Source organism: Bactrocera oleae, chromosome 4 (genome assembly GCF_042242935.1).
Source record: "Bactrocera oleae isolate idBacOlea1 chromosome 4, idBacOlea1, whole genome shotgun sequence".
In the NCBI taxonomy this organism is placed as follows: Eukaryota; Metazoa; Arthropoda; class Insecta; order Diptera; family Tephritidae; genus Bactrocera; species Bactrocera oleae.
Window position 1 is genome coordinate 35,901,800 of NC_091538.1, and position 14,128 is coordinate 35,915,927.

The 14,128-nt window shown below is 37.7% G+C and overlaps 2 protein-coding genes across 2 annotated transcripts; both read left to right on the forward strand.

The window, feature by feature from the left end:
* The first annotated feature begins 891 nt into the window (after window positions 1–891).
* Window positions 892–2,033, forward strand: LOC138857050 (uncharacterized). The gene is made up of 2 exons (XM_070108463.1): window positions 892–1,933; window positions 2,011–2,033. Exons 1-2 carry the CDS (start codon window positions 892–894, stop codon window positions 2,031–2,033), a joined length of 1,065 nt encoding a protein of 354 aa, XP_069964564.1.
* Window positions 1,893–4,543, forward strand: LOC138857107 (uncharacterized). Its single transcript, XM_070108653.1, has one exon. It carries the CDS (start codon window positions 2,131–2,133, stop codon window positions 4,057–4,059), a length of 1,929 nt encoding a protein of 642 aa, XP_069964754.1. The 5' UTR covers window positions 1,893–2,130; the 3' UTR covers window positions 4,060–4,543.
* The last annotated feature ends 9,585 nt before the right edge of the window (window positions 4,544–14,128 follow it).

The window sequence follows — 14,128 nt, forward strand, 5'->3', positions numbered from 1 at the left end:
CCGGAGAGTTCATCATAAGCTCCTACATGAAGCCGTGGGGAATACTACAAATTCGTCAAGTCAATCAACCACGCTTTTCTCTCCTGCGTATACCGAAGCAAATCGTAGGCCTACACCAACGCAGCATACACTCGAGAGCCAGCAACCATCAAAAGATGCTGGGCCAGCAGTCTTAAGTTGCAGTTCCACTGATAGGAAGCTCCTGTTCCGTATTTTGCCGGTCACCCTATACGGAAACCAAAGGCGTGTGGACACTTACGCACTCCTGGACGAAGGTTCATCTATCACAATGATAGACAGTGCTCTTGTTCGAGACTTGGGAATGCGTGGATGTGAGCAGCATTTGAATGTTCAGTGGTTTGGAGGACATGCCGCGCAGGAATCAACGTTTGTGGTAGACTTGCTTATTAGTGGTGCCGGTATGCACAAACAACATAAACTCCGCAATGTGTATGCTGTATCAAACTTGCAGCTTCCTCTACAGAGTTTAAGCAAGGACGATTTGGATCACAACTTTAAACATATAAGCCGGCTTCCAGTACAATCTTATGCCCAGGTCAGGCCCAGACTCTTGATTGGTCTTGATCATTGCCATTTGGGATTGCCAATACGGAATTGGGTTGGGTGGTGTTTGGCCCAACTTCAACTACGCTACCATCTACAGCATCGTGTTTGTTTATGAACCGCCAAGCTGATCAGTCTCTCCACAATATGGTAGCTGACTTCTTCAAGACCGAGAATTTCGGTATCAGAGCCGCACCCCCTATAGAGAGTGAAGTGGACACTCGGGCCAGAGCTATCCTGAAGTCCGCCACATGCCGCGTTGACGGACGGTTTGAAACAGGTCTCATATGGAGAACTGACAACGTAAGGTTACCTGACAGCTACAACATGGCGTTGAAACGTCTAGTCAGCGTAGAGCAAAAAATGCGTCGAGATGCGATTTTCGCCACTCAATACAAGAACATCATGAACGCCTACGTCAGAAAGAAATATGCCCGTAAATTGTCACCAGCAGAAGCAGCTATATCTACTCCTAAGACTTGGTATTTGCCGCACTTTGCCGTAGCCAATCCCAACAAACCCGGAAAGCTACGCATGGTATTTGACGCCGCTGCTGAGGTAAGTGGAATCTCCCTTAATTCACAGCTATTGAAGGGTCCACAAGAATATCGGCCTTTGCCGTCGATATTATTCCACTTTCGTGAAGGCGCGATCGCCGTATGTGGAGACATCAAGGAGATGTTCCACCAAGTTCGTATACGAAAAGACGATAGATGCGCACAGCGGTTTCTCTGGCGTGGTGGGGACGTCTCTCAACCCCCGGACGTTTACGAAATGTGCGTGATGACGTTTGGTGCTGCCTGTTCACCATGTGCCGCAGATTATGTGAAAAAAGTAAACGCATTGGAGCACCAAGATGATCGCAGAACCACTGCCCGTGCGGTTAAGGCGATTTTGGACCACCACTATGTCGATGACTTCGTTGATAGCTTCTGCTCGGAAGAGGAGGCCATTTCTATATCCCAAGAGGTCCGAGCGATTCATATGGATGCTGGGTTTGAGCTTCGCAATTTTACATCCAATGCATCGAAAGTAGTTGACGCGCTCAACGGTACTGATGTCTCACGTCCAATTGATAATAAAGAAGGTTTCGTTGGAGAGCGGGTACTTGGTTTGTTTTGGCAGTCATCGTCAGATTGTTTCGGTTTTAAATTGAAATTCCATAACGTTGGTGAAGCAGTGGTAAATGGAGAAAGACGTCCTACTAAAAGAGAACTCCTAAGCATTGTTATGTCGATTTTCGACCCTCTGGGATTTCTGAGCAACTTCGTCATTGGCGCCAAACTACTTATGCGTGAGTCATGGAAACACGACATCCAGTGGAACGACCCGTTGCCAAACGACATTAACGCTGTCTGGGAGAAGTGGCGTAAACAACTACCAGAGGTTGTGAAATACGCCATACCTCGTTTTTATTTTGGAAATGGTATACCTCAAATACTTCAGCTCCACGTATTTGTCGACGCTAGTGAGGATGCCTTCGCTGCTGTTGCCTATCTTCGATCGCAAACTTCATCGGGTAAAATTGATGTTACATTCGTTTCTTCTAAGTCAAAATGCGCGCCAATGAAAACTCTTACCGTGCCACGGCTTGAACTTCAGGCAGCTGTTTTAGGCACTCGTCTCATGCAGTGCATCCGCGACGAACACTCTCTTGACATCACAGACTGCATTCTGTGGAGTGACTCAAAAACGGTTATCAAATGGATTCGAAGTGAGCACCGTCGTTACAAGCCTTTCGTACAGCATAGAATAGCAGAGATATTGGCCACTACAAACGTTTCCAATTGGAGATGGCTGCCCACAAAGCTCAACGTAGCCGACGAAGCTACTCGTATAAATGATTGCATCAATTTTAGTCCAGTGACGCGTTGGTCACGTGGTCCCCCATTCCTACAGCAGGATGAGCAATTTTGGCCCTCTGAAGATGTCATAACCGTTGGAAATGATGAACCTGATGAAGAACTACAGTCTAAATTTGCTTTAGTCATCGTGAGTCGTAATTTTTTGAACTTTAATAATTTCTCTTCATTTAAAAGATTGGTAAGAGCTGTTGCCTGGATTTTACGCTTTATCAACAATTGTCGCCGCCGCGGACAGCTAGACCAATGCTATGGTTTAACCGCTAAAGAAGTAGAGAATGCCAAACGCCTCTTATGCCGCCTTGTACAACGTGAAGTGTATACAACAGAAACCCAGTCCATCGAAAACGGTCAGGAAATTTCCACCAACAGCCCGTTATTACAACTTTCGCCATACATAGACGAGGAAGGTGTCCTCCGAGTGCAGGGACGCATTGACGCAGCTAGCTGGCTACCAATTAGCGCGCGGCGTCCTATTATTCTTCCGCCAAATCATGCATTTACAAGGCTGTTAGTGTTACATCATCACAGCCTCATGAACCACCAGAACTTAGAAGCTACCATTGGAGATATCCGTCGCAATTATTGGGTGCCGCGACTAAGAAGTTTGTTGCGTAATGTGATTGCCAGTTGTGGTGTATGCCGTTTAAATAAAGCTGCCCCGGTAGCTCCAAGGATGGGACTGCTTCCTGTGGACAGACTCACTCCCTATGTGAGACCGTTTAGCTACACAGGACTCGATTACTTTGGGCCACTAACTGTCACTGTTCGACGCAGCACTGAGAAGAGATGGGTGGCACTATTTACGTGCCTTACTGTGCGAGCTGTGCACCTAGAACTGGCTCATGACTTGAGTACCGACTCTTGTATTATTGCTATACGTAATTTTGTGAACCGACGAGGTACGCCCTTAAGGATTAGGTCGGACAATGGAAAGAATTTCGTTGGTGCTGACCGAGAAGCCAAGCGATTCAAAGAAGTATTCGACTGCGTACGTCTACAAAGTGAATTATCACAGAAAAATATCCAGTGGGTATTTAATTCACCATTTAATCCATCGGAAGGTGGTGCATGGGAGAGAATGGTACAGTGTGTCAAGAGAGTTTTATGTCACACTTTGAAAGAAGTTGCACCAAGGGAGCATACCCTGAATAGTTTTCTTATTGAAGCTGAGAACATCGTTAATTCTCGGCCACTAACGCATTTGCCCATCACCGCGGACCAGGAGCAGCCGATAACTCCTAATGATTTCATTCTGGGAGCCGCAAATGTAGCACACACTCCGATAGTAGACACCGACTTGGAAAAAACTTCTGTATCACGCAAGCAGTGGCGCATCGCTCGTCAATTGAGGGATCATTTTTGGAACAGGTGGATTACTGAATATCTTCCTACATTGACTCGCCGAGTAAAATGGTGCCAACGAACGAAGCCAATGAAAGCAGGGGACTTGGTGTTCATATGCGACCCTAATGTTCCACGGCGAGAATGGTGCCGAGGGAAGGTAGAGCGAGTGTACCCTGGGCTTGATGGAGAGGTGCGACGAGCAGACATACGAACTTCCAGAGGTGTGAAACGACGCGCAGTCTCAAAGCTTGCTGTTCTGGACGTTGATGGTGGTGAATCAGGTTGATTCACGGGGGCGGGGATGTTGTAGATTCAGGCCCACCCTAATATAATATTTAATTTCTATGTTTATTTTACAGTTGTATGTTTCAATTCCAATTTCTTTATATGCTCTTGAATTGTCTCGCATTCCATTTACATACATACATTTCCCGCTATACAGTTTCTGTTTCCTTGTTTGTGCGATTTACATGTTTGCCATTCTCCCTTCGCATAAACAGGTAGGCACAAACTACATATGTTAAGTTATCTACATGCTTGTTGTTTGTAAACTGCAGTGTACAGTTCCCCTATTCTCCTGTGCTGATCTGTACGGTAAATGACAATATTTGTGCATATAAGTTCTGGCAAATCATATTCGAGCTTTGTCATCGATCAGCCAGCCAGGAAGGTGGAAGGACACACTGCGGTAAGTGAAATATATTATAATTCTTTGTAAGTGAATAACTTAAATGCTTGTGTATTTAGAAATAAACCATAAACCAAATATGCGTTAAATTCGCCCCACCTCATCGGTGACAATTGAAGTTAGGGAATTCTAACATTACTTCGTTTGAAACAAGTGAATTCTTGATTTTGTTGAATGCTTCTATTGCTTGTTGGTTTAGTGTTACTGCTATTTTGGCTGATATATTTTTGGGCATTCGTCCCTCTTCCCCTCTCAAAAGGAGAGTTAGGGGTTTCGCGAGTTTCGCGTAATCCTTAATGAAACGTCTGTAAAAGCCAGACATTCCCAAGAATGACCTAAGTTCTTTTAACGTTTTTGGAATCGGAAATTCACTGATTGTAGCTAATTTTAGTGGGTTAGTTTTTAATCCTTGAGTGGAAACGATGATTCCTAAATACTCAACTTCTGATTTTAAAAATTCGCATTTAGTTAACTGTACTATCATATTAGCTGTTTGTAGTGTGTGAAATATAGTTTCTATATTGCGAAGATGTGTTTCTTCATCTTGTCCAAAAATTATTATATCATCTATGTAAACGTAACATTTTGTCCCTATGTGTTCTCTAAGTATGTCGTCTAGTGTCCTTTGAAATATAGCAGGTGCGTTCTTTAAGCCAAATGGTAAACGGGTAAATTCGTATTTAGCGTTGTTAATCGAAAATGCTGTTTTTTGAATATCCTTTTCATGTAGGGGTATCTGGTGAAAACCGCTTTTAAGGTCTAAGACTGTGAAGAATTTGTTTTTCCCAAGTTGGGTGAGGACTTCATTTATTTCTGGGATGGGGTATTTGTCTGGTGTTGTTACACTGTTTAGTTTACGGTAGTCTATTACCATACTGGCCTATCCGTTGTTGTTTTTTTTCTGCTACTACTGTCGTTGTATATGTCAATTTCTCATTCGGTTCTAAAAAGTGCTGGATATCTAGCGCATAGTGAGTGTAATTTTCTTGTTTGATCATTGGTTAAGTGTTCGGTTCTGAGGTCAATATTGTTAACTGATTTGGATATTTGCTGTTTTATGGGGATTTTTATGTTATTTTTTACGAGCATATAGTCGTCTGATGTGTATATAACTGCGTTTAGCTGTTTTAGGCTATCGTTGCCAAGAATTGCATGAAAGGATTTAAGTGTGGGTAAGATAAAAAATTTGTGTTTTTCTTCTTTGATCCCGAAAAGGTTGAGTTCGGTGTGTTGTGATATTTCGATATTGCCGCCTACTGATTTTGCGAAAAAAATGTTTTCATTGGGTTTCGGGTTTTTTACTAATGAAGTTTGGATGTAATTTTTGTTTGAACCGGTATCTATTAGAAATTTTAATATTTTTCCATCGCTCGTCCTACACTCGAAGTAAGGTAGCGATGAGGAGGTTAGTCTAAAAAATGAACGTCTACGAAATCATTAAAATTATTTTCTGGGTTGTCCTGCTCTTTTCTCATATATTCGTTGTTATATTCTTCCCATGGTTGCATTTCCTCATATTGGGTGGTATCTTCTTCGTAGTTTTTATTATTTTCATTAGTATCTTGTGCAATATAGTTGATTCGTTGAAATTTGTTCGGGTAGTTGTTGCTTAATTGGTTAGATGGTGGTGATGGTCGTTTTCCTGCAATTCCGTTGAAGTTGGGTCTATTCATGTAATTAATATTTCTAGTTTTTTGGGATTCGTCTATTTCCATCGGAACTGATGGTTTCGGTTGCGTAGGTCTTGGCGGTGCATAATTAAATTGGTTAGGCCTTGGTAATTGTCTCGAAGGATAAGCAGACATGTTTTTGTATTGGGGATTGACAAAATTATTTTGATATTGAGGATAATGGGGGTTTTGGTATTGCATATTTCTGAATGCTGCTGGTTGTACTAAATTCTGTACGCGATGGATTGGTTGGGGAATGTATGCTAGATTCGGATAAAAAGGTTGCTTTTGATATTGTTGTTTTCTTAATGGAAGTGGGGTGGTATTGGTTTTCGTGATATAGGTTGGTTGTTGAAAGCGTGCTGTGTTCGGAAATTTTGATTTTGTAATTTCATGCATAACTGAAGTGCTTGAGGTAGGTCAGTTGGTTCTTTTATTATTATAATTTTGGAAGTTCACCATTCAAACCTCTCACAAAAGTGTCTAATGCTTTATCGCGGTAAGTTCTAGTTAATATATTTAAAGATTCTTGACCTATGTCAAGACAGGCAATTTTATTCAATATTAGGGAAAGGTGGGAAAATACTTCGTGATAAAATTCGTTAATAGATTTATTTCCTTGGAAAAGAGAATACATTTGGTACTCCAACGTACTGATGTCTCTTTGGTCTGCGTAATGCGTATTAAGGCATTTCGAAATTGCTTCCCAATTGAGCGGAGTGTTATAAGACTCTAACGCTACATCGGCGTTCCCTGTTATTTTATTTCTTATGACATTCAAAATGCAAAATGTATAATCTCAAAATTCGCTCTACACTTTTCTTCCAAGATGCGAATTCTTTCGGATCGCCAGAAAAATCTCTTAAACACCTAACAACGTCTGGTACTCTGTCAAGTCCTGATAGGTTTCCTGCATATCTTGGGTCAATTGTTTGGTCTGTTACCGTTTCCCTTCTTGGTTGAATAATATTCTCAATGAGAGCTGGGGCGTCTGTCAAAATAACTTGAGTTACGATATTTCGTATGACGTTGGATAGTTCTGGGGTAACTTGAGGATTGGAGGGTGGTGGTATATTGGTATTTAGGACTGGAGGTCTAATTATAGATTCGGGATTACTCATTTTGAGGAATTAAATTAAAAATTAAATTAAAAAGTTTATGAAAAATAAAGTTGAATATAATGGATATATATTATTATGTTTATTTTAGCAATCTCTGGAGGGTCCCGTTTAGGTGAAGCGCAGAGTTGTACTTTATTATAAAGCCGGAGGGTCCCCCTTAAAGGTGGTGAATCGCGACTTTTAGAATTTAGTATTTTATTGGCTGTACAAGCCTTTGTTTTATTTTATAATTTTGATTATCAATCTCTGGAGGGTCCCGTTTAGGTGAATCGCAGAGTTGTTTTTTATTATAAAGCCGGAGGGTCCCCCTTAAAGGTGGTGAATCGCGGCCTTGCTTTTATTTAATTATTGGCTGTACAAGCCTTTAGTGATTAATTATAAAAATTTTTTTTCCCAAATTGAATATTACTCCCTTTCGTTAATTTTAATTGGTATATTTAACTTTACTTTTCTACAAATATATTGGAAATGTTTCTCTGTATATATATATATATTTTTTTTCGTTTTAAATTTGATATTTTCCGTTTTTATTAATTTTAATTTGAATATTTCACTTCTTCTTTTTTTCCCACTTTTACTTTTTAATCTCTATTACGATTTTGTTTTTCAAGAAACTTCTATAATCTTTATACTTTATTTTCACGATATTTTCTTATTTTCTTTCACTTACTTCTATAACTGAATATGTTTTCTATTATTGTTTTTCGATGATATCTTAGTCTATGCTTACAGTAGGATCATCCCGCGGCGGAGTGGATTGTCCTGTTTGTTTTCCACTACTGAGGTCCACTCTTTTTCGCACTCTTTGCGGTTAGTGCGTTCTGCTGTCCCAGGAGATTGCACTGATGTTGTAGGTTGCTGCTACTTGAGGAGCTGTTGGTTTCCCCGTTGTTGCTGCTACTTGAGGAGCTGTTGGTTCCACCGTTGTTGCTGCTACTTGAGGAGCTGTTGTTGTCACCTTTGTTGCTGCTACTTGAGGAGCTGTTTTTGTCACCTTTGTTGCTGCTACTTGAGGAGCTGTGTAGGTTCCGTAGTCGCGGTACCGATATTAGCACTACATTAGTTATTATTTTTTTCGGCGATCGCGACTGGTAGTTGGGCGCCAGTTATTACATTTTACGTTACGTTTATGTAAAAAAAAATATTTTTTAAGCCGAAGTCGTCTTTATTTGATGAAAGTAAAACTTAGACTGATTACAAAAATTTCTTAAACTTAAAATTAAACCTAAGTCACATTACTGCTGTCCTCAAAGGTGTTGTTGACTCAGCATTTGCACAGATGCACGTGTGGTGTCATTTGGCAGTTACCCGTGGGATACTGCTTACAGTGCAAGTCTCACCTGAAGCTTTAGTTTTTGACAATAAAGCTTTGTGTGTCTATTCCAGCGTATGTGGTGTTAACTTGTATAAGAATATTTGCGACCGCTTGGTCTTTTCTTATGGGGTTATGTCAAGCAAGAGGTGTACAAAATCAAACCCAGAAATCTGACTGAACTGAAGCAGTCCATTAAATAGATAATTGATGCAATTACGAATTAGGTGTCACATATGCGTGGTTGAGCATGGAGGAATAAGTAATTGTTTAAATAAAATAAAATTTTCTTCACAATAAAAAATTGAATGTAATCCATTGACTAAAAAGAAACTTATTACGGTTTAATTTTGTAGCACGATTCGTTAGCCACCCTGTATAGGAAGAATATCTTCAAATTATATCCAAAGTCGTTTGCGCATTGTAAATATACCAATCTGTAAGCGTACATTTTTTAACATTGAAATTAGCATTATTTTTCTCAATTAACATTGAAAATGCTCAATTCTGCTATTTTTCAGTCCCCTGATGTTAATTGTGGACATGTGGTGAAACACGTTCATCGTTTTCAGTACCCCTCCGAAAAGTGGTGAAACACGCTCATCGTTTTCAGTTCCCCTCCCAAAAGTGAAATATTTTGCTAATGGCCGCACTGTGAACCCTCTCTATAATCTACATTCTCTGACTATTTCCAGCATTACGCTCTTTTAGCGCATGCAAAGGTTTTACCCTTCTCTGTACATGATACATGCGTATATACAGATGCGGATAACGAGTAAAATGACATCAGGAGAAGACGATCTGATGATTAGAGAATTAAAAATGGATCGCTCAAAACTGCCAAGAAGAATTAAAGCACCGCTTTTTGGACAAAATGGACACCAGCCGTAACATAGTGCAATTTTATAGCATGGCATCGGGCCTATAGTCAAAATTAATGGACAAATGGACCAATTTAAGTACATATCGATTATGAACGATGTCATGCTGGTAGAAAATCCGAGATTGTCACTTTTTTCTGTCTTTGCAGGGTTGTCACTTTTCCCTTCTAGATGGAAATCAGAAAGATGTTCAATTTATAATTTCTAGCTTTTGCCATCGTCGCGAAAAGACGCTTGTGGGCAAACGCATGCTCGAGGAGATGTGTAAGGCGTTTGCTTTTATGAATGAAACGACTTAGCTTATGGATTGTGCGCCAACGTTTATGAATGAAAATGTTGTTGGTGTGTGATTTACTACAAATTTAGGATTTGTCAATTTGGCTGCCATATTGATTTCTGGTGCTGATGCTATTTGAGACAATTGTTGTTTTTGTACAACAATGTTTGTATTTTGCCTATTGGCTAACGTACTTACATTTGTACGCTTAAATGTATGTAGATTTGTGTATGCATTACTTATTTTGCGCGGTTATACGCATATTTGTACATACATACTTACATATAGAGCAGTGCGCTCACATGTTTTCAGTGATAATTGATAACATATTATTACAAGTATATTATATAATATAACATATTGATGTACATATGTACATAAATAAATTATTAATTCTGTAACAACTGAAATTAGAAAATTATGAAAATAGTAAAATATCATTTCTTGCATAATCTTTCACATTTTATCAATGTAGCATTTGTGCAAAAAAATCATATCTTATCAATTTTTCAACATAAAAATCGTTTATATGGCAAAAAATAATCATGCATATGTGAAGTGGCATTTGTATTTTTTGTTTTCTCATTCATTTGATTTCATTTTTCTCTTTGTGTTGGGAGATACGTAATTTGTCAGAGAACGCTGTTATAAATTCTCATGTCTGTTAAATAACAGCAAATATTACAGAAAATGGTGAACTCCTTGATCTCAAATTTTCAGCCAACCAACCGAGTATCATACAAAATTCACTTTGCACCTTCTCGTTCATTTAAGATCTCTGATTCAACGCCAACATGTCCGTAACATGGATGTACTAGGATATGTAGGAAAACGATCCGAAATACTCAACTCGGCGCACTTAGCAGTGGTTTCATGACAATTTGTTGACTATTTTTGACTTTCCTTGCTGCAGTCCAGATCTAGGGAAAACTTTAGTATTCCGTTGCAGGCTTTTGGGGATATGAGCGTATAGAGGAGATCCTCCAGATCAAGAATATTTATGGATATAGCCGCGGGAAACTTATAGGTTTCGAGATATTTACGTTTAAAGTTCAAAATTTCAACTATTTAAAGTACGCATTTTTGCGATTTTAAATGAATTATACACTTTTATATCCACTAACACTTCACTAATTCGTAATATTTATTTTACATTATATAGTGCAAAAATAGTTTAATTCAATATTTAAATTATTGTTAAATTTCAATAATTTTGACAATAACAAAATAGTTGCAATATGTCAAATAACCAGTGTTACCTTATCGGCATCTTTTGTAAATACAGGAATCCAAAACCTAGAGAAATAAACTATTAATGAGCATTGATATTGATGTATTATGTTATACCCTCTTTGACAATATTACTTTTTTTTTTGTACAACTTCTTTTTGCGTTGGCGGCCTTCGGCCGCGCTTCAAATAAATAACCCTGGTCGGTCCAAAACCGGGGTGTACCAAGGTCTTTTCGCGTAGAACTCTTTTTTGCGTTGATTCCTGTAGCTAGGGTATAATCTCTCAGTTATTTTATTTTTCTTCATTTGCAAAATATATTATATTAGTATGGCAACACTGGTGTTTTGACATTTACAACCCTTTTGTTATTGTCAAAATTAATAAAATTGAAGAATGATTTCTTTGTGGATATTGCCGCCTTGTTCTATGTTGACCAATATTTTCGGTAAAAAGTCAACTATAGGCACTGGGGTCCATATATTCAGTACCTAAGGGCTTGAACAGTTTTGGTTCAATTTAGATATATGATTTTTGCTTGATTTCCATACTAGAAAGTAAAAAAATCAGATGGAATTTAAAATGATGTTTTATGGGAAAACGGCGTGGTTGTAATCCGATTTCGCCAAATTTTCGTACTATAACATAGAAATATGAAAAGAATATTATGTACCGAAATCGGTTAACCGGATCCCAAGATATGGGTTTTCACCTAAAAGTGGCCGGTTTCAAGCTCACTATCTAATTTTGATCTCGGTTCCTATAAAATCATCTTATACCATCCCAGAGATAAATTTTAATGTCTCTGGCTTATTTAGTGTTTGATTTATCGCGCTTTTAGTAGTTTTTTACAGTACCGTTATATGGGGAGTAGGGAAGGTTGTCACCCGATTTCACCCATTTTCACACCGTTAATAGCGATGCTAAAATCATTTGTTCCCAGTGAATTTTGTTATTATAGCTTCAGTGTATATATATATTCAGTGTATAGGAAATATGCACATTAAACTTATTAGGAGGACCACGCCCACTTTAAAAAAAATCTAAAATTCGGATGCCCCTCCCTAATGCGATCCTGTATACTAAATAAAAGTCTTGTATCTTATTGTGGAGCTTAGTTATAGCAATTTATTTGTTTTTGATTAATGGCGTTTTGTGGGCGTGCCAGTGGTCCGATTACGCCCATCTGCAATACCAACCGTCTCACGGCACCAAGAAACATGTCTACCAAGTTTCATACAGATATCTCAGGACAGACGGACAGATATGCACCCGGATTTTAACTCGTCTCTTCATCCTAATCATTTATATATACATAACCCTATATCTAACTCGATTAGTTTTAGGTGATACAAACAACCGTTAGGTGAACAAAACTATTATACTATGTAGCAACAGGTTGCGAGAGTATAAAAAGTAAGGAAGCGCTAAGTTCGGATGCAACCGAACATTTTATACTCTCGCATAGTGAAATGGTATACTCGTTTGAGATTTCTTTATATATTTTAATAATTAGAGCAATTTTTATTTTATATAGAATGAATTACAACTGTATTGAGGAGTATGAAAATAAATCGTGTTTTGACAATGAATAACATTTTTTTATTTATTTTATCGATATTATTATACATGTTTAGTTTAGAAATAATAAATATTAAAAACTTTAAAAATGATATAATATTGTTATATTAATTTGTATATAATATTTACAATATTAAACATAAATTTTTATAGAAATTCTTATACATATATCCAAATTATATTTCTTTTCTCCTTATACTATTTAATTTCTATCATATATTCATTATATTCTTATATAATATAATAACAAATTATACCTATAATTAAAATTTTCTTAATTAGATTATTTACATATTTTTCTTAAAAACTACTGCTATACCATTTCTTAATATATATTTGAAAAAAAAAAAATTAAGAACTGTCTGAAAACTTTAGTTGGAAATAGAGACACAAATACTGTCATGATAGCTAAGTACTGTCTCAAAAGTAATTGCATTAACATGGGAAGGATCCATGTTTGAAAATGCCCAATCAATTCGTGTACCGGCAGATGTAGTTGAATATTGTACACCAAGCAGGCAACTAAAGTTTTCTTCTTGGAGCAGATTTCTTATTGAATTCCCTGTAGACATTAAACAAATGTTGAAATCTCCAACAATTAGCACATTTTGATTGCATAACTCAGACGTAAGGACTTCCTGAAGTTCTACAATTAAATGTCTGACAGAGTAAGCTGAATTTCTGTATAGAACCAGAATATTAATACTGAAACATTTAAACAAAACCGCTTCTAAAACTTTGCGGCCTTAATAAATATTATAATGCCCCGTTAATTTCTGTTGCTTGTTTCCGTGCTATCTATCCTCAGCACGTTAATTGGAGTAAATGCTGGTATATCAAAATTTCCGCACGGGTAACTCCAAGTTTCTACAAAACATAAAATATCTGAAGATAGCATCAAACAGTCGCTTCTTATATCATAAATGTGAGCATAAAGACTCTGAACATTATGGAAAAAATTTGATGTCCCGATGTTCGGGAATTCATAAAACTGAAACTTGTTGTCAGAGCAGAGAACTTGAAACAACGAGAAGGTGCAGGTTCGACCAGAGAACTTAAAAGAACTGTTCTAAGTTCTCTGGTTCGACAGCGAATAATTTGTAGGATTTTTTCAAGGAGTTCACCTCACATGCACGAGAAACAAATAACATTTCTCGCTTTTATAACAGCGGTGAATCTGTAAACATACGCTCTCTTATTATAACCAAACGGCGAATATTGAAGAGAATATAATATGTATGCCAAACTGGGAATATTGATATGCTATTTGAAGCATATTCCCTTTTATTGAACTATTATTTATTATTATTTTTAAATTATCATTTTCACTTTTTTGTGAGTTATTAATAATAATTTAAACATATTTTGATATACTTCTTAAAATAATTCAAGTGCTTCACACCATTATGGAGTCATAAAAGTACAGAATTGTGTTTTGCCGTCGGCATTTTCATATCATGTGTAAAAATATTTGTAAATTTGTCTACAAACAACATATGTATGTATATATGACCGTTGACACGGTCAACCAATGATCGAAGCTCACGTTCTTTGCTTTTATGTCAAAGAGTCAATCTGTCGAAGGACTGACGCGAC